Source organism: Mastomys coucha, unplaced genomic scaffold, assembly GCF_008632895.1.
Source record: "Mastomys coucha isolate ucsf_1 unplaced genomic scaffold, UCSF_Mcou_1 pScaffold14, whole genome shotgun sequence".
NCBI classification, from domain to species: domain Eukaryota; kingdom Metazoa; phylum Chordata; class Mammalia; order Rodentia; family Muridae; genus Mastomys; species Mastomys coucha.
Window position 1 is genome coordinate 128,548,486 of NW_022196896.1, and position 21,722 is coordinate 128,570,207.

Here is a 21,722-nt window from a genome sequence, read left to right on the forward strand (position 1 = left end):
TTTTCGAGACAAGGTTTCTCTGTGTAGCCTTGGCTGTCCTGGAACTCATTCTGTAGACCAGGCTGGCCTTGAACTCAGAACTCAGAAATCTGCCTGCTTCTGCCTATTGTTTTTCTTACTTCTTTTTGAAAAGAATGGTCTCAGATACTCAGTTTCTGCCTTAATGTTACTCAGGGAAATATCTGGGTTATCATATTCTAATTAATTGTCTTGTCATTAGGTAATACTATTCATAAATTTACAGGTCATCACTGAGTGCATGGATTTTTATGGTTTTCAATTTGTGTATTCATAAAAACATTAGAGGATAGTAAACTCCTTTGAGATTGTTGTGTGCACAGGATTGTCATCATATAATCATCTCTGACTTCCCAGATGTCAATATTCTAAAGAGCTGAAGACATGATTAACTCACTCTTTAGCTGTAAAGACAGCTCTTGCTCTTTTACTCCTCATTTTTATATGTTCTTTTATTTTTAATATTTATACTTACATTTTGTTTTTTATATGTTGAATTGGCTTTAAAATATGATTTTTTATTATTTATTTTGTGAAATTGTTTTTTGTTTTCATTTTATCTTGTATCTGTTTTACTACATTTACAAAACAAAGTAGAAATTTTAAAAAAATTAGTGTTTTACTACTTTGTGTTTTTATAGAGAAAGTAGGGTAATGATTATTTTGTTAATAGTTTTCAACCACTATCCTCAGAAAAATATTTAGCGTCGAAGTGTACACTGAAATGAAATCTTCCAACAGCTCAACAAAGAAAACATATAGTGGATCTCTTCTCAGAAATTTCATGCATAACCACAATGTCTTATCTGTGTCTATTAGTTAATTCTGGCATGAGTTTAGTCAGTGTTTGGGCACATGAAAGGCCCGTGAGTACCCTTTTGAACATTCTCCATTGTCTTCCTCAGTCTGATATCACTGTCTTCATTGAGGTATACATCCGGATGGCACGAGCAGGCTCTGAGCTGACTTTGCTCCTGGACTGATCATAGGGCCTTGCATCCCCCTAGAGTCACCGCTTACCTTCTTCGTAGATAGATGTTGTGGCTTTGGATTTTCCTCTTATGTTACTTTTGTGATGGATCCAGCTATGTTTTTAAATTAGCATAGAGCACACAATCGCTGACAAGAGCTAATTTTAGGTTGGAGTTGTTCCTTTAATCAGAGCTGTAAATACCCTGGGAAGTGGGACTAGTCTGGTGTAGTTGTGGTAACAACACCTTAGGCTGTCCTTCTGGTCAGCTGCTGGTCATCACCTACTGCAGTTGTCATTGACACTGAAGGATATGCTGGAGGTCCATCTTGATTGGGATTTTAGCTCTACCCTTATCCTCATACAGCTGTCCGTTTCAGCATTTTACAAATCATGGTCTAAAATCTCATTTTGTTGAGAAAACTTCTTTTTAAAGAGAAGAATGCCCACTCTTCCTTATTCTCTGTAACACAATATTAAAAGTAGTCCTTTAATGTTTCCTGTAATATTCTTTCACAGGGATTGTAGACTTTCTTGTAGATGAAATGTTTTAAACTTCTGCTCATTCGTCTTCATTCATCAAACAATGGGCTGTGTCTGACAGTAGAGGGTTCTCCTCTTCCTCCTCCTCCTCCTCCTCTTCCTCCTCCTCCACTCCCTCCTCCTCCTCCTCCTCCATGTCCTCCTCCATGTCCTCCTCCTCCTTCTCCTCTCCCTCCTTCTCCTCCTCCTCCATGTCCTCCTCCTCTTCCTCCTCTTCCTCCTCTTCCTCTTCCTCCTCTTCCTCCTCTTCTTCCTCTTCCTCCTCCTCCTCCTCCTCCATGTACTCCTCCATGTCGTCCTCCTCCTTCCTTCTCATCTTCATTTGTTGCTGTCTTAATCACTGTTGTGGACAGACACTGTGACCAAGGCAACTCTTAGGCAGGATCCCATTTACCTGGGGCTTGCTTACTGTTTGAGAGGCTTAGTCTGTTACGGGGAGTTATAGCAGTTATGGCAGTGTAGTGCTGGAGAAATAGCTGAGCAGAGCGAGTTGGCCTGGTGCAGGCTTTGGAAACCTCAAAGTCCACACTCTCAGTGACGTACTTCCTCCAACAAGGCCACCCCTCTCCAATGGGAGAGCACACCTTCCAGGCTTGTCAGTGATTCTCTAATAGTGCCACTCTCTAATGATTAAGCATTTAAATATATAGGAGACTATGGGAGTCAGTCCTATTCAGACTAGCACAGTAGCTATTCAAGATGACTGCACTTACACTTATGCTTGGGTCTGTTTTATTCCACTGATCTACTTGTCTATTTGTGTGCCAGTACCATGCTGATTTTATTACTGTAACTGTGCAGTGTAGCATGAAACCTGGTGTGCTAATCCCTCCAGAAATGACCTTTTTGCTCAGTATTGTTCTGGCTATCTGGGGGTGTCCTGTGCTTCTATATGAATTTAGGGATTTCTTTTCCTTTTTCCACAAAGCATGTTATTGTGATTAGAGTTTTATTGAATCTATAAGTTGCTTTTGGTAGGATGGACATTTTCACAATTATGTGCAGATCCATGACCATTGGAGGATTTTTCCCCCTTTCTGCTTGTGGTATCTTCAATCTTTTTATTCAGAGCATTGAATTTGTTATTATAGGCTTTTTCAGCTCCTTGCTTAGGTTTATCTCTAGATTGTTTCTGAGGCTGTTGTGGCTAGGAGCGTGTCTTAGTCAGGGTTTCTATTCCTGCACAACATCATGACCAAGAAGCAAGTTGGGGAGGAAAGGGTTTCGGCTTACTTCCATATTGTATATCACCAAGGAAGTCAGGACTGGAACTCAAGCAGGTCAGGAAGCAGGAGCTGACGCAGAGGCCATGGAGGGATGTTCTTTACTGGCTTGCTCTAAAGAACCTTGACTAATATAGAGCGCTTCCATGCTCCTCCTCAGCATACTTGGTTTCACTGTAGAGAAAAGCTGCTAATGATGGGTTCTGTGTGAATTGAGAGAACAGGAAGATAGTAAGGTGGCCTGCTGATTAAAACTGTTACCAGAAGACTACCTGGTCTCGAAGCATGAGGACTTTAAAAACATGGGAGTTAGGAAAGGTACAGAGTACAGACAGAAGAAACTGCATAGGAGTCTCTAGTGTCGCAGGTCACAAGGAAGGCAAACAGTGCTCACTGGCAAGCATTTCAGAAGGAAGGCAATCTGTTCAAATGCATGTCTAAATGAAGTATATAGTTAGTTGTGCTTAGTTCCAAGATAAATTATTTTTAAATTCTGAAATTCTATTCAAGCTGTAAGATATCTATTAGCTATTTAATATCTTTGCAGGCCTCAAAAGAATATTTCCTATATCTACATATTCCATATTCTAAGTATACTATATATTCTATATATTCTATATATGTATCTATATATTCTAGGTATACTTCTGCAGCAGTGAAGTTGATCTTTAAAATTGTAGATTCAGTTCTATAAATAGTCATCCTATAAGTCTAGGAGGGAATTTTGGATTTATAGGACACTTTAGATTTGACTGTGAGACACAGTGTTCTGAATAAGAACTCATTATGTTCTTGGAGACATTACTTGAGCTGTCTGATCTGTTAGAGAGGGTGTTACCTGGACCTGATCCATGGTAATGTAGAAGGTGTGCAGTACACGGTAGTCGTGAGTGCGTGGGTGCACAGTCAGCACCCTGGGAAGGCCGACCACCTGCAGTGTTAGCACTGTCCTCTGACAGGACTTAGACTCAGTGGGTGACTCTCTCAGCTACTTTCTCAATGGATGTAAAAGGCACTAGATGAAGCACTTCTGAAATGTGAATCCAAGGTTTTTTAGGTGAATATTGAAAGGCCTCCATTTTTTCTGTTTCATCTTTTTGATTGGCTGTTCTTTTTGAGACAGACTCTCCATATGTACCCAGGGGTGGCCTTGCATTGCAGGTCCTGCTGCTGTCCCTGACCCCCCAAGTGTTGGCCTTGCAGATGTGCACAGCTACTCCTGACACTGTCATTGGCTGTTTGTTTGTTCGTTTATTAATTAACTTATTTAATGGGGGGAGGAGTCCTCTGTCATTTCTTACGTGATCTTCTGCCATTCCAGTACAAAATTATCCTTCCTGTGTGTTTGTGCCTTCATAGTGGCAGCCTCCTGCTTCTTATAATCAAGAAACTCATTGACATCTTTTTGTCTCTGCCATATTTATGAATTGTAGATTGAAGATCATTTTAGGTGTAAGTGAATCATAGCTCTGTACAGAATATAAGTTGTGGTTGAATGTTTCAAATGTAAGAACTAAAGCATGTCTACCTCCCCTCCCACTTAAAATTTTGACTGAGTTACTGATGTTGGTCATTGGTTGACTTTGTGGATATAATCTAAGTAATGACAGTAGTAAGGGAATAAAACTTAGATTTGTCATTTCCATAAACATTTTGAGGCAATCATTTTACCTTTAGTCTCCATGTTTTATAAAATCAAAACTTAAAGTAGAGAAACTTAGATGTAGGAAGTCCTTTCTACTGCTGATTTTATGGAGTTTTATTTCATGATTACATTACAACAGATGAAAGAGTAATTGATTAGGAATTTCTGTACTTGTTTTTAATGTTGATGTTTTTAGTAATGTCCTATCGGTATACACAAATATTGCATTACTTATTTTTTGCTTGGAAGTTGGATACTCCTTCCCTCCTCCCTCCCTCCCTCCCTCCCTTCCCTTCCTCTCTTCCTTCCTTTTCTCCCTCCCTCTCTCCCTCCCTTTCTTCCTTCCTTCCCTCTTTCTTGCCATCCATCCACCCATCCATCCACCCATCCATCCACCCATCCATGCACCCATCCATCCATCCATCCATCCATTCCATCCATCCATTCCATCCATCCACCCATCCATCCACCCATCCATCCACCCATCCATCCATCCATTCCATCCATCCACCCACCCATCCATCCATCCATCCATCCATCCACCCATCCATCCATCCACCCACCCATCCATCCACCCACCCATCCATCCATCCATCCATCCATCCATCCATCCATCCATCCACCCATCCATCCATCCATCCATCCATCCATCCACCCATCCATCCATCCACCCATCCATCCACCCATCCATCCACCCATCCATCCACCCATCCATCCACCCATCCATCCACCCATCCATCCATCCACCCATCCACCCATCCACCCATCCACCCATCCATCCACCCATCCATCCATCCATCCATCCATTCCATCCATCCATTCATCCATTTGTGTTGCTGGAGATTGAAACCAACCTTACACATTAGGCAGGTACTCTGAACAGTAAGCCACCTTCTTAGCCTTTTGTTGCGTTTAAGGTCTTTTTATTTCTGAAATATATTGCACCATAAAATCCAAGAGCTGAAAACCATGTCAATTTGTGTGAAAATGATGCCAGCAAGGCAGAGAAAGAGCCGGTGCTCTTCTCCTGTGCCGCTGGCTGACGACCAGTGACCTTGCAGTGATTGTGAATATTGCTACATGCTTTCTTGGAATGATCAAGGCTCCTGCTGAGGAAATCTGGCTTCCCAACTGCAACACATAGCTGGTAGTAAAGTTAGAGGCAAGGTGTTGTTTCAGTTAGAGATGAGTTTCTAAATGTGGATCGGAAATGAAAGACATTGCACGTGTATTTACGTATGCACACACACAAACACACATATTTTAATTTTGTTGTATTGAATTTGTGAGAACAATGTCATATTTGACCAATTTTTTTTTGATTTGTTGTAAAGGGTGACTTTTTTTTTTTGTATAGTCAGTGATTGTTTTCTAAGACAAATGTGAAATGGTTTTTCTCTGTCACCTTATATCAATGTTCTTGACAACGTAACACATTACTACAAACTTGGCAGAGAACAGAAATTCCTCTCTCAGTGTTGGGGGAGGCCTAAGCTGCAGAGCACAGGTCTAGGTTATTGCTTTCTTCTGTCTCTGTGGGGAGCCTGCTCCTACTTCTCTCAGCCTCTGGTGGCTACTGGAATCCTTGCTGTTCTGTGCTTCCTAGACAGAGCACACCAATTTGTTCCTTCCTCATAGCCTCACTGGCTGCTTTTGTTCTGTCTGCCATCATGTGAGGGTAAGTGGCACTGAATTAGGAGCAACCTGGATAGTGTAGGATTGTCTCATCTTGATGTCTAACTCTGCTAACCTTGGCATCCCAGCACCCTTGAAAAATAATGGCATATTCACAAGTGTTGCATGTTATAACTTTCCTGTGTTGTGATTCTACCATCAGTAGAATGGTAGTTACTTATATTCAGATAGGATTTGCCAGTTTTTGGATGCCCGGAGCATTGCTGGTCCCTTTATGTGTCCTATGTGACCCTTGCTACACCGTGTTTGGCAGTACTCTCCCTTTCTAAAGTCACTGCTAGTGTGACTCTCAGATCACACGAGAGGAAGTCGGTGCAGAGTGGGGATAGGCACCTTGGCCAAGGCTATATAGACTGGAACTTGACGAGTGGGAGGCTGAGGGTTCAAACCTTAGACTGACGTCTAAATCTGCTTTCTTAGTCATTCCTAGTACTGTGTCTGTGTTAGAGACTATATAACTGAAAAGACAGATTACTGGGTAGAATGTCATGGCCCATGCACGGAACTTGACCGATTTGTAGATAGCTGCCAGCTGTGAATTATTTTTACTATTTTATAGGTTTGTAAAAAAAAAAATCAAAAGAAAAATATATTGTGACGTGTAAAAAGTCCTCGTCATTAAGTAAAGTGTCAGTGGCCCCCAGCTGTCTCTGTTTGCTCAGATGGCTCTCACCCAGTAAGTTCTCCCCTTCAGAAGTCAGGAGTCGTGGCAGCACTTGCCTCCTGCTCCTCAGGAGTTAGCCAGCTCATGGACTGCTGCTAACTTGTCATTTTTATCTTTGCAGTGCTCCTGTAACCAATAAGGAAACTTTTCTTTGGTGGCAATATAATTACTTTTGAAAAAGTCATTTTAAATTAAGTTTTAGATTGTCTAGTAGTCTTAGATTATCATTCAAGGAACTGTAACAAAATGTGTAGAAAATATTGAGAATTCTTTGTGGAAAAATACATGTGTATTTGACATTGGGTGCCTTCTGTCTGTCACCTTACTTGCCTGCCTCCCTTCTAGTTAGTAGCTTTTGAACCTCTTGCTAATTTCGCACAGCCGGTTGGCCAGGGCCTTTCCTGTATCTGCTCGCATAGTTTGCAGATCACAGGTATAGATGTCACACATGGGTTTTTACCTGAGTGTTGGACAGCTGACATCCATTTCTCATGCTTGTGTAGCAAGCTTTACACTGAGTAAAGCTCACTCCAGATATGAATTTTTTCTTTAAGGATGAATTGTATTTATTAAGTTGTGAAATACACATTCTCCTTATCCACTCATCCACTGGTGGACACTTAGGTTGGTTCTTAGCATTTTGAGTATTGTCAGCACACATTTGTAATTACTTATTGGAACTCTGAAATCACAAGTGCACATTCCAAAGAAGCACGCTGAGTTAGTTTGTGTTGATGTAGCAGTCTCCTAAGTGAGCCAGTTAGAACAGAGTTTATCTACTCTCGTGTCTGGACCCATGAGAAGTTCAAATGTGCCATCATCAGTTGCTCTGTTTCTACTTGGGTGCTCTCCCTCTGTTGTCTTGAGTCAGTTTTCAGGTCCAGGCAGGAGAGGACACTGCCCCAGTGGCCAGCTTTCTCAGTGCCTAGAGGGAGAGGACCTTGATCAAGTTCTTTCTTCCTTCTTTTCTTAAAGCCATGTCGTCAGCTGCCCGCTGCAGTTGTTGTACTGAAGATATATTTCATACAATATATTGTGCTCACATTTTCCTTTCCTTCATCCTCTCCTGGATCCTCCTAACCTCCCTACCCTTCCCATTCAATGTCTTCTCTCTTTCTTTAGAAAACAAACCAGCAAATAAAGTCAAACAAACCAGAATTAAAAGAAGAAAAAGCATAAGAAATACATACACATATACATACACAGACAAGCACACATGACATATGCACACACATGCATGCATGTGTGCGTGTACACACATCCATAAAAATGAAAAGCCAGAAACAATGATGTACAAACAAAAAGACCAGTTAGATTTTTTTTATTTAAAAAAGTGAAACAAGCATTATGAAACAAAAATTCTACAGAACACACCTAGTTCATTTTGTGTTGGTCATCCACTACTGAACATGAGGCCTGCTCTGAATTATGTTTGTATGCCCAGTGAAACTCTATTGGGGAAAAACAAACAAACAAACAAACCATTTTTGCATTGCAAGCAGTTACCAGTTGGAGATATTTTCTTGCTTAGGGATGGGAGCTCATTTGAGTTCATTCTGAACAACATGTCTTGGTTGGATGTTATTAGCTGATAATAGCAGAGAAAAATAAAACCAACCTCTTCTTTATTTAAAATTTATTGCTTTTGTTGTTTGATTGTCTTAGGATTTTCTTTTATGTTTTACTGTTTTTGATTCTATCCTAATGAATAAAATCTTGACTGTGGCCTTGAAGTTCCAAATGTTCCCAGTTATTATTGGAAGCAGCAGGAGGAGCACTGAGTGGGTGAGAAGATTATTGGTCCCTGGCCTGTACCCGAGTACTAAAGAGCAGCGCACTGGGAGACACTTTGATAAAGCTGGAAACTTAAATCTTTACAAAAAGGAAGTATGGATTTAGTGTTCATAGTGTCCTTGTGGACCATCTGCAATAAACACAGTATAAAAAAAAAGAGGATATTCTCACCCACAAAGACAATTAACAAGCAGTTTTAAAAATCAAAATAACAGAAACCCAAACTTAGAGACTTTAGACTTTTACCTTTTTTTAAAGGTCTCACTAGGTACTCCAGACTGCCTTCCAGCCCTTCACCCTCCTGCCCTGTGTCCCCAGTGCCGGGACTGCATGAATATGCCTCTGTACTCCGCCTGGCTTTCCATCCTTTAAAGTGTCAGCCGAGGAATTTAGTCTCTAACCTTGGCTCTCTGTCCTCAAGTGATACCCTCAAAATGAGACGAGGTTTGATGAATTAATGCTTTTTATTTTCTGCCTTTTGAAAACCCTGAGTACTGCTCTTGTTTTGCGTCCTGCGTGCCAATGGTGAAATTGTCTTTGTGGGTGACTAACAGGTGACTGACAGGTGACTACTGTCTGAATAAATGCAAATGTGATTGGATATGGAGAGCTCCAGGGACCACAGATGATTCTCAGTAACAAAAGTTAGGTGATGAGCTACCGAGTCTTCGATTTCTAAAGTCCATCAGAAAGCTGAGCAAACAAAGACACCTACATGAACCTGTTTAGAATGAAGAAGCCTTTAATGGGAGAAAGGCGGTTCAGGACTGCCATCCTGGGTCACCCTGTATGAACAAATGACACCCAACAGGGTTTTGACAAACTTGTAATGACAGTGTTTAGGTTCTTGTGACAGATTAGAGGTAGAAAGGCCCTGTGAGTGGGACAAGAGTATCTTCCCAGTCAGTCCCCCTTCCTCTCTCATCTCCATACCCAACCTCACTTCTGTTTCTCCACTTGCCCCCGCCCCCTGCTGGCTCTCTCTAGACAAGAATATTAGTTGTTTCTCTGTTGCTGTGATAAAACACCGCAACCAAGGCAACTTAGAGTAGGAAGGACTTACTCCAGCTTGTGGCTCTTGTAGCACATGGGGCTGTGACCCCTCTTGGTGGGTACTTGAGTCTGAAAGATGTCTCCTTAGTGCTGTGAGTAAGGTTCAAACTAAAACTTCAGCTGATCTAGGCCCTGCTTAGTAACTGTTGCTGTAACATGACAACTTTGACAGCAAGAACAGTGAATAGATGTGCTCTTTTCTCTAGGTAAATATTGAACCCAGACTTCTGTTCTTTTATGCAAAAGCTTCCTGGCAATAATGCAAGATTATATGACATGCTCAAAGGGCTTGTAACTCATTATTTATAACATAGACACACAAGAGATGACCCAGATTGTGAAATGACCAGATGGTGCATTCAGTATCGCTCTTACAAAGGGATCCAGTGCAAAGGGTGGACAGTGGGTGTAGAAAGATGGAACATTTCAGCAGTGCTATACTGCTATAAAAATAGCATTGCTGGAAAGTACATGGGAGCTGAGATTCATTAGATGGGTTGTTAATAACAGAGCAGACAAAGAGGAGAAGATCAGGGAGATGGAAGGCATGCTGATAGAGGGAGGCGTGAAGCAGACTGAAGCAGCTGAACATGGAAACATGCAGACTGGGATCATCATTTATCCCAGGTAGCATAGGTTGAAGAAGGGAGGGAGGCATTGGGGCCAGAGAACATCAGAGCAGCACTAGCCTTGTTTTCAAGCTGAGCTCCTCTCCTTTCCTCCCTCCCTCCCTCCTCCCCTCCCTCCCTCCCTCCCTCCATCCTTCCCTCCCTCCTTCCCTCTTTTTCAGCCTTCTTCTATCTCTTCCACTACTCTGCATGTATGTGAATAAGTTTTTATTTACTCATACTATATTCAACTAAAAAATAGGGAACAAAATCATGTATAAGAGAGAGGTTATATGTGTTACAGCTGACTTCTTACTGGAGAAAGTGAAGGTCAGAAGACAGTGTGCTCTAAAATCCTATCTTACCATTGAATTTCACATTCACTAAACTTATCCTTCAGAAATGAAGCAAGTAGCCATTCACACCAGCCTTTATGCCTGTCATCAAGAAACAAAAAATAGAGTTGGTGAGGGGTGTGGGAAAGTTGGAAGTTTGTATTCTTACAGCAATAATATAAAGCATATGCAGATAGCTGAAGGGGCTGCTCTCTCCTGATCCACCACCAGTCCTCAGCACCCAGACTTTTCTTTGTCCTAAGTTTGAGAAACCCTGGCACTCCAGATTTCCCTAGCCCCTCATTCACTGCAGTGACAGTTGTTTTTAAATGTTGATGGAAACCTTGTCTCCTGCTGAGGCTCTGCAGCCTTATGCTGCCATCTGCCCCTCCTCCTGGAATGCTCAGCATTTTTGTTTGGTTTTAAGTTTTCATTGTTTGCTAGTTATTTGCTTGCTTACTTATTTTGTGGTGACTAAACCCAGAGTCTCGTACATGGTAGGAAATTTCCGTACCACTGAGCTATAGCCCCACACTTAGACATTATGGAAAACAGTTTCTCAAAAACTCGAAGATGAGGGATGAGTGTGCTGGACAGGTAGCTTAATAGTTAGGAGCATTCACTGTTCCTGCAGGGAACCTGGGTTGTGTTCCCAGTATCCACGTGGTAGCTCACAACTGCTTCTAACTAAGTTCAAGGAGAACTGGGCTCTGAGCTCCTGTGTATGGGCTGCAGTCCGCCCTCACTATTCCAGCTCCCCATTGTCCCTTTAGGGAAGCAGAAGAATTTACTGGGCTAGCATGTCCCTTGGATGTTCTAAAAACAAAATCTTGGTTACACTGAATCTAGATAAGCTAACTTACAATAATTATATTTAAAAAACCAAACTCCGTTAGCAAAGTCATCAACACTTGCGTTGTGGGATCAGGGGCTTGTTCCTCAGAAGGGGCTTGAAGTGCAGCTCATCATTCTGGGCCCTTCTCTGGAGCGGCTTGGGGGAGGGAGGAGTGTATAGCCAAGTGCAGACATAGTTTCTGGCAGTGGCTTTCCTATGTGATGCTGTGATGAGGAAAACCGAACTTACCAGAGCAAGAGCAAATCCTCATATCATCTGGTGACTGAGCCAGTGCTGTGTCACTCTGGGTTCTACACATTGAGAGAGAGAGACATATGGCAATCTTAGTTTCTACCTTCCATCTATACTATATGTCCATATTTGTTCTAAATATAATAGTCTTGAAGATTCATCATCACCACCACCACCACCACCACCACTCAGTGATTTGGCTACTGATTTAGAGCGAGCACTCCAGAGCTTGAGCTGTACATGACATTAAGGAGGAAGGGAGCTTCTTGCAGCTGTGTTTACCCAGGGGCACCGAGTTACACAAGTGGCATAGAGTTAAGAAAGAAAGATGATTTGTAACATTTTACAGCTCAGCTCTCAGTGTCTAGAGCATTATTGTTTTACAACAAGGTCTTTTTAAAATCATCACACTTTTTCTTTATGTATTTGTGCCTTGATTTAGTTTGGGGGATATGAAAATACTTGACTTAGCAAGTGAGCTGTGTTTCTTTAAATAAAGATCCTTAATGTGCAAGCAGAGGACAGCATGGCACTCTGACTTGGTGACTCGCCCTGAGTGCTTCAGTGCCTTCAGTTAAAACAAACCATCCTGAAACTCTCTAATGCTTCAGTTCTAAACCCTGGCTAAAACAAAAAATTATGTACTCTTCATTCTTCTGAGAAAAGCCCTCGCCTGCAGAAGACTGAGTTATTTGTTTATGTGTAAGTTCATTCCTTTTACAAAGATGTTCCGATATCTACCGTATTTCCTTTACTTTTGGAGTTATGAACGCCAAGCATTCTCAGGCGATCCTCTCTGTGGTATAATGTTGCTGCAGTGGCTTCTCAGCGTCCCTGCAAATGTCATGGCTGCTTTCCCTAAGGAGACCCTAGGAAAGGCCTTCAGCTCTGCGCTCTAGAGCAGCTGTCTTCATCTGTTTCCTTGAACCGTCAGATGTTCAGCTTTGACTCTTCCTCCACTATGGATTGCCTCTCCAAAGAACAGGATGACATTGAACTTGTTTGCAGAAGTCTGTAGGAAATAATGTTAGATTATTATTTTAATGTCTTATTATAAACAAAAATGTGTCCCCATAGCTACTTTGAGAGTTGGCTTTTCTTCTTCTGTCCTATACTGAGGGCCTCTGGACACAGAATAGGACTGGCCTTTGTGACAATGACTGTGGCTACAATTTTGTTTGTGTTTAATCAGAACCGATGCATCACAGTGACGGGGAGAGGGGTCTTGGTAGCAGGTAGCTTTCTGGTCTAGACTGAGAACAGCACTGCCACCTGGGCTGAAGTATGGACAGTCTTTGTTCCTTCTGCAGGAGAGCCTTATCTTGCCTGCCTAGCTCCTCCTCCAGGCCTTGCTTGGAGAACTGTTGAGTGGGTTTGGTGATATCACTCGCTGCAGGGCAAGATAGCCATTTGGTGTGGGCTCCGATTTCACAAAACCTTAATTCTTGCCCTTTTCCCTCTGCTCATGCTTCAGCAGGCTACCTGTAGCATTCCTGCTGCAGGCCTTGAGTCAGACATAAAAGGCTACATCTGGGGGGGGTCTGATTGTCCTGGCAGCATGTGTATAGTAGAGGATTGCAAAGTCGATCATCAATAGGAGGAGAGGACCTCGGCCCTGTGAAGGTTCTGTGTCCCAGTGTATGGGAATGCCAGGGCCAAGAAGTGGGAGAGGGTGGGGTGGCAGGCATGGAGAGGGGGGAGGCAACAGGAGCTTGTTTTGTTGTTTTTGTTTGTTTCTTTGTTTTTTGGAGGGGAAACTGGGAAAGGAGAAATTTACATGTAAATAAAGAAAATATCTAATAAAAAAAAAGAAGGCTACGACTACACTTAGACAATTTAGGTATTGTTTCCTATAGAGAGGTTAAATATGTCAATAATGGGTGACAACAGGTACATTCATAGTTAATAGGAAGCATTCTCATTATGTGTGTATACAGTTGCATGGATGCAGTCGGGGGCATTGTATCTGTGTGTGTGTGTGTGTGTGTGTGTGTGTGTACAGTTGCATGGATGCAGTTGGGGTATTGTATCTGTGTGTGTGTATGTGTGTGTGTGTGTACAGTTGCATAGATGCAGTCAGGGGCATTGTATCTGTGTGTGTACAGTTGTATGGATGCAATCGGGGACATTGTATCTGTGGTGATTGATTTAAAAGGTAGCCTCTTAAATGGCTTCTTTTAAAAATTAAATTCTCTGACATAAAGTCAGCAGTGAAGTGTGTGTGTGTGAGAGAGACAGAGACAGAGACAGAGACAGAGAGAGGCAGGCTGTGAGGGCAGGTCAAGATCTGATTTTATTTACTTACTTAATTTCACACTATGAAAAACTATTCTTAAATGAAATTAATTCTGCATGTGGAACTGGCTGTCAAGATTGTTTTTCTCAGAATCTTCCTAACATGAGATGTGTTTTCATAGTACTGCCTCCCCTGCTTTCTACTGGAAGGAACTGTCACTTTGCTAGGTGATCTGATCTTCTGTCTCCTATGGAGCAAGCTCTCCATCTTGTCCTCACATGAGGTGGGCGAGCGAGCGCTCCAGCAGCCTGACACACGTGCCCATGCCCACACATGCGCGAGCACACACGTCATGGTGCCTTTGGAAATGATGTATTTTTTGAATTTTAAATAATTCGTTTAAATAGCCATTAATCCTTGCCTGTAAAAATCAGCCTGTCAGTAAATTCAGCACAGTCTGGTGTGTTATTGATAAACCATAGTTTAGAGATGACATTGAGTATTACATAGACAGGAGCTTGGCAAATGAATTTGATGTTTTACTCCTAGAAATCTGGGCACTGAGCAGACACTGGCTGGAACAGTTTGTAAATCCCACTTACGTTTTGATTGCTCGTCTATAAACTGTAATGTGGTATCACCATGACTGTTAATACAGCTTTAGATCAGTCTATCCCATCGTGCCTTCAGCTTTAGAAAGCCTGCTTTTCCAGATTGTACCTTGTGAGTTAATGTCAGGAAGCTGGGTTTGGAAGTCATTTTCACCTTACACGTGATTCTAACCTGTGCTGTCATCCTAAAATTACCCCTTGAGGGAATGTCTGAGAGTTTCTTCTAGGGTGGGGTGCCAAAAGCAAAACTAGGGCAAGTTGTGCATACATGAGTACATATGAATACATAGAATCATTTTATGTTCAGACAATGTTTTCAATACTTAAACTTTTCCCCTGAAATTTTTTATCTTACTTGAAGAAAACTTAACTGTTTTGGGTTCTGCTTTCTCTGTGTCATTTTGGTTGTATGTTTTTAGTACTCACACTCCAGAAGAACACTCTAGTGTGTTCACGAAGAACACTGCCCAGAGGAAAAGCATGCAGGCACAGGAGAAGTGCCTGCTGCTTTTTTTGTGACGCTGTCATTACCATACAGGTGACATTAGCGTTTGGGTCGCCTGTTTATGTCAGCGGCTGCAGCAACAAGGTGTTCTCTCCAGCTGCTCCAAGCAGACCGGCAGACATTCCAGAAAGGAAGGGGAGAAAGCACAGGTTTCTCTGGGGTGAGGAAACCTGCCATGAAGTGCTCTCCAGTACATGTGCTCTGCGCCACCCTGCGCACAGCCACGCATGCTGGACTCTCCACTACTCGGCCCTTATGTCCTGGCTGTAGTTTCTCTTCCTTAAGTCTGTCTCTACTGCTGCAGACTTAGGAAACACCAGAAAGAGATAGAAACCTAACAACGAAACCTACCCTGAGCTCAGGAATGCTTTTCAAAGGTTGCTATATTTTTGTGTGTCAGTGTTCTTTGTCTCAGGCTTTCTAGCGCGATTTTTTTTTTTTAAAAAAAATATCTATATCTCATGTTTGGGTTAAAGATATAGAGCAGGTTCTCACATTCCTGAAGGGATCATCATTTGTACACTGGGAGTCATGTGCTTCCCTGGAAGTACATTTCATGAAATACGTGTATCTTCAAAGTACTAGCCCTACGCAAGGCTTGTATTATTTTTTCAGTCTTGTACATGATCAAATTGATGTACAAATAGTGATCTACATAAATTCCTAAGTTAGCAGAGTAATGGTGAAAAAGGAGAAATTACCTTAATCTATTCTATTAGATTATCTTAAGTTGTTCCAAATGATGGTATTTTTATAGACTAGTTAGAACTACGTGCCTGCTTCTCGTAGGAGAAGTAAAAGCAGTGAGGTGGGCAAGTAGAGAGAGCAGCGAGGTCATCACCTGAGTGTTGATAGCAGAGTGGACATGGGTGCTTGGTGAGTGGGCGGGAAGGCAGAGCTGCTGCACCGTATGGCAGTGCTGCGCTCTTGTTCTGTGTGTGCTGCTGGCCAGCTGCTAAGACGTGGCGCTCCTGGGCTGCTGGCCAGTTCCTGCACACGGATCCGTGCTCCCTTCCCAGCCCGCCTCTACTCCTTCTCCTGCCCCTCCTCCTCCTAAGTCTTGTGGCCTGTACTTGCTCCATTCATCTGCACTGGTAAAGTAGACCTGAAGGTTTTAAAACTTATAAGGTTTTTCTCTTGGGATATGTGATATTCAGAAATATACGTGGAAAGAGACCTGCAGGCTGACTGGCTTCTTTGCGAGTTCTGCCAAGCATCCTCGATGTTTTACCTGGCCTGTCCTTCCCTGTGAGCACTGCCATTGTGGTCCTGTCACGTGAGTTCTGAGGAGACTTAGCTTGGCTTATAATAGTCACGTCTTTACAGCGTGATTAACATGGTACATGATCGACATGGTTCTTTTCTCTTCTCTCTAATGTTTTCTTGTGGAAAACTCGCAAGTGTGTTTTATTTTTGTTTACATTAGAGTCTCCACACCTATGCTGCTTTCTTAGAGCTCTGCCTCTTTCTGTGTGCACTTATTATTTAATAATTAGTTGCTCTTCTCTGACTTTCCTTCATCTAGATGACTTTCCTTATTTTTTTCCCAAATAAAGAGATATATTGAGGGGCCAGAAGAGCAAAATACTTTAAATCCACATGTGTTGGTTAGGTCAGGAAGTTTGTATTTGACATAGTTAGAAAACTGAGCTGTGGACAAATACCCAGATAGATAGTCAAGTGTGAGCACTCAGTGGCCTGCTACTGACGGCGCTTCTTATTACTTCCAGGAGAGAAAGGAGAGGCTATCCAAATTTGAGTCTATTCGTCATTCAATTGCTGGAATAATTAAGTCTCCAAAATCGGTACTCGGATCTTCAACAGTAAGTGGGATTAACTATGTGCTGTCTTGTGACCACTCTCCTGCTTTCTCTGGTTATATGTTTATGCTCACAAACAGAAAACTTGGGTTGGATTCAACTACTTGTATGCACAGGACTCCGTTTACATATGAATGTAATATACCTCCAGGCAAAATTTTTATAGGGAGGATAGAAATAGCTTTTTTGCAATAGAACTCCATTATTGTCCATGGATATTCTGAGGCCACTATTGGATGGTGGAAACTGTAGTAGTATTGAACGATTTATACATACATTTTATATACATATTCCATTGTCATAAAATTTACTAGGTATGGTAAGATATTAGCTATATCAAGTATTGATAAGGTAGAGCAGTTTTTGCAGAATAGTGTAATGAAGGCTGTGTGAAAGCTTTTTCAAAATAATCTACCATTCTAATGTCTGCTGAAGGCGTGACATGATATGAGCCCATGCTGTGCCATGGACGCTGAAACTGCTGTGGCGAACATGGGTAAAGGGAGCCATCATGGTACAGGTTCCTTGTGCTGTGTGTATCTAATTATGGGCTTCTGTGGCTTTGGAACCTTGCCAGAGGCAGAGTGGAAACAGGGTTAGGGAAATAACACTTTTATAATAGCTACTACCATATCTGTGCTCTTAAATGTGTTAGCTTGGATCTCGTTTGTAAAGGACATTTGATAATGAAAGTAATTTGTTTGCTAGATTAATCATTAACATTTCAGTTTGGCTTGTCATGATGGGGCACAATAGAATATGAATTATCTATTTTAACATCTGTGTGCTCAAGCATGAAATCCCCCAGCGACCACATGGAGCTGCTCTCTCCTGCCGAGTGCCGCCTGCTCCTTCCAAGCACACATTGACTGAGGGCTTGAGCTTTAGTGTGAATATGATTGTTGCACGTGATGAGCCTGGGAATCCAAAAATGAGTACCTACTTAGAGATGATTTAATTGTAATTTAAAATATTTTGATTATGTTAGATGGTATCTTTTCTTATACAGAAAAGCCCTTTATATACTAGCCACATTAGTACATGGTTCGTTTCCTTGTGATAAACTTCACAAGACATAAAATTCATGTTCTCACATGTATGCCAAGAGGTTTCAGTGTGTCTGCTATGTTCTGCATCTGTGGGCATGTGGAGGAGGAAGTGGGACAGAGAATGAGGCAGCACAGGCTCCTGCGACTCCTTGAAGAGTCCTGATACTGTCCGCAGTGTATGATCTCCATGGCTACCAGCCTACCAGAGAGACAACACCAAGGAGCGGAGGGCAGGCCGGTGGCTCCTTCACAGAAATCTCCACAGGTGATTGGACCCTCCCCTACAGGCCTGGACAGGCGAGCCAGATTCTGCTAAACAACACGTGTTGCATCCTGATTTGACCTTTAATACATACACATAACCCAGTTGGCTAGAAAGCTCTGTATAAGCTCGTGTACTAAACAGTAAAGCTAGACTTGCACGCTAATGCTGGTTTCCAGAGTCTGAATTGCAGGCATCATCATGGACTCTGCCTCCATTTACCCCTCCCCATCCCTGTTCCCACATTCAACAATAATTACCACGGGATGCTAGGATGGTTTAGTCTCCCCGAAGGGTACTCCACACCCCTTCAAAGATAGCCTCAGTCCCCATTGCTCCTATCCTGGCAGTTCCTATCTTGTGGACATGCCTCTTGCTGGGCCTTCCACACGCACAGGGTCATCTAGCAGCAGGTTTTTATATTTCACTTCCTTCTCTTACTACAAGACTTTCAAGGTTTACTTATGTTTTGCCATGTGGCGATATTTAATTCTTTTCCAGGCTGAATGCTATTTTATCACATAGGTTTTTCACATCATATATTTATTCATCATCTCATAAACTTTAGTTTTATCATCATGCGATATCACATCATCATAAGCATTTATGGTAAAACTTTCAATTTTTGAACTTGTATGAAGAATGCTACTCTCAATGCTTTTCATTCTTCTGTAAACGTAAACTTTTTTTTTCTATATACCTAGCAGTAGAATTACTGGGTCATACAGTAATTCTATATTTAAGTTTTTAAGGGGGCTATTTTTTATACTGAGAGAAATATTTACATTTCTAACATCACTATGTCTGAGCACTAACAACAGTATATGTCTGACTGCTCTAACAACAGTATATGTCTGAGAGCTCTAACAACAGTATATGTCTGAGTGCTCTAACAACAGTATACATCTGACTGCTCTAACAACAGTATATGTCTGAGTGCTCTGACAACAGTATACATCTGACTGCTCTAACAACAGTATATGTCTGAGTGCTCTGACAACAGTATATGTCTGAATACACTAACAACAGTATATGTCTGACTGCTACTGTTTTCTCACATTGCTGTTGATGCTAGCTGCTCTCCCAGTTTTTTATTTGTTCATTCTATCTATCTATCTATCTATCTATCTATCTATCTATCTATCTATCTAATCTATCTATATCTACCTACTTTAAATAATCTAGTTTTTGTGTTTAGTTTCTGAGACAAAGTTTCTCTGTATGTAGCATGGGCTTTCTTTTGTTTTATTGAGTTGTTTTATTCAAGCATGAAGTCACTGTGCTTTGTCATTATCATTTTTATTTAAAAGCTTTTTAATCATTTGTTTATTTATTCTCCAGATTTTATTCCTCTCCCAGTTCACCCTCTGACTGTTCCACATCCCATACCTCCTCCTTGTCCCCTATCTCCACGAGGATTTCCCCACCATCCATGCCCCACCCTACCAGATCTCTAAACTCTCTGGGGCCTCCAGTCTCTTGAGGGTTAGGTGCATCTTCTCTGACTGAACCTAGACCTGGCAGTCCTCTGATGTGTATGCGTTGGGGCCTCATATCAGCTGGTGTATGCTGCCTGGCTGGTGGTCCAGTGTCTGAGGGATCTCAGGGCTCCAGGTTAATTGAGACTGCTGGTCCTCCTACAGGACCACCCTCTTCCTCAGCTTCTTCCAACTTTTTCCTAATTCAACCCCAGAGGTCAGCTACTTCTGTCCATTGGTTGGGTGTAATAATCTGCATCGATTCTTTCAGCTGCTTGTTGGGTCTTTCGGAGGGCAGTCTTGATAGGTCCCTTTTTATGAGTGCTCCATAGCCTTAGTAATAGTGTCAGGCCTTGGGACCTCCCCTTGAGCTGGATCCCACTTTGGGCCCATCACTGGACCTTCTTTTTCTCAGGGTCCTCTCCATTTCCATTCCTGCAGTTCTTTCAGACAGGAGCAATTATAGGTCAGAGATGTGACTGTGTGGTGGCAACCCCTCCCTCACTTGATGCCCTGTCTTTCTGCTGGAGGTTCATTTGACTTGGAAAGCTTTCAAACCATATTAAAGTTACTGAGTCCTGTTTCAGCCATGTCAAGACTATTGTCCTTTCTCCAAGGCTCATTTTACATAGATTTGTAGCGCCCGGCTGAGCAGCCTCCTGGCTGGGTACAGCCGCCTGTGAACTGGTGGTACTGCTGTGGACTAGGTAATGTCCCTCTAATTATAGCATTCTGAAAAACATTCTTTAAAATCAGGTACATATAAGTCTTGATCCAAATTATTGTTTAATTCAAATAAAAATAACTGCTAACATCCCCAACCTCACCCGCACTGATGGTGGAACCTCATGTTTGAAACCCCTTTCAGACTTCCTGCACTCTCTGTGCTCTTCCAGCCCTAAGTAGCTGGCATTGTGATGGCTAACCAAGCAAGAGAATAGACTGGCATCCTTGCTTTATGCCACTGTCCTGTCAGGAAGACCCTTTGAGAAGGATGTTTTTTGAACTCCTCATCTTTGGGTACTTTGTTGTTGGAGAGGCTTAGAAATAGCTTTCTACTACAGCAAAAAACTTAGGCTACTATATTTAGATATATTGTGATATATGTCAGGAAGAAATATTCAACGTTTTTGATTACCTTCTTTAAAAATTACTAGCTCTTGGTATCAGTTCACCAAGAGCTTTGAGCAGGTTTCACATCCCCTTTCAAATATAGCAACTGTTTTTTTTTTTTTTTTTTTGGGGGGGGGGGTTAATCGTGGCTGGCTTGTTGTTTTCATTATTGTTACCAATAAAAATAAAAATGGCCTACTAGTGAAACATTGGCACATTGGGTTCATATCTTAAAAATGTAGGTGTCATAAATGGGAGAATAACCATAAAAATTTGTGATATACTTGAGGTCTATTTGGGACATTTTCTCTTGATCACCAGTAAGATGAATTTTGGATAATGGTATGTTAGACTTGTATTAGAATATTTTAAACCTCTTCAATGATACAAATGGGTGAAGGCTATCTTTAAAACTAGTATTCACTCACTACCTAGTCATCATAAGATTCATAATATCAGCCAATAAATCATCATGTGTGTATGTTTGGTCAGCTGTCCTGTACCATGCCAGAGTGCTGATAAATGGCTTCTGAGGAGGAATGGTTTCTATTGCGTATGTGGAAGTACATCCTCGCTCCTCACTCTGTGAAGGAGTCCTCCCATGACATGCCACTAGTCTTTCCTTTGACTCCTCCTACCATGGTCTGAGGACAGAGTCTTCACTATATGGCTTCTGGAGGACATTTTAGATCCAAACTTTAACTTTATTATTAATCCTGATTATTTCCAACCTACAATTTCTTTTCATGAGGATCATCAATGTTGTATTCTAAGAACCATAATAATTTGTGTAAACATTCTAATTTAGTTTATTTAGTTCCCGTGGATGAGTAGAGCACAAGAAAGCCTACTTGTGGTCATAGCCTGTATGATTTCCCCTTCCTTTAGTTTCAAGGATTTGAAGGCCATGTAGCTAACTCTCATTTCCTTCAGCTGTGTGGAATGCACATCTGTCCCCTACAGTCATGGATGATTCTCATTTCCTTCAGCTGTGTGGAATGCACATCTGTCCC

General features: G+C 41.8%; 1 protein-coding gene across 8 annotated transcripts in view; it reads left to right on the forward strand.

The window, feature by feature from the left end:
* Window positions 1–21,722, forward strand: part of Fer (FER tyrosine kinase) — a 324,911-nt gene that overhangs the window by 137,743 nt on the left and 165,446 nt on the right. For 7 of the 8 annotated variants that reach the window (XR_004118033.1, XM_031368583.1, XM_031368582.1 and 4 more), the window contains one exon: window positions 16,718–16,810. Coding sequence is in view for 6 of the 8 variants with exons in the window: in XM_031368583.1 (XP_031224443.1) it covers window positions 16,718–16,810 (93 nt within the window). In the remaining 2 variants the exon portion in view is untranslated. Of the gene's footprint in view, window positions 1–16,717; window positions 16,811–21,722 lie in introns of those variants that run through there. The other variant, XR_004118035.1, reaches the window with a different exon arrangement.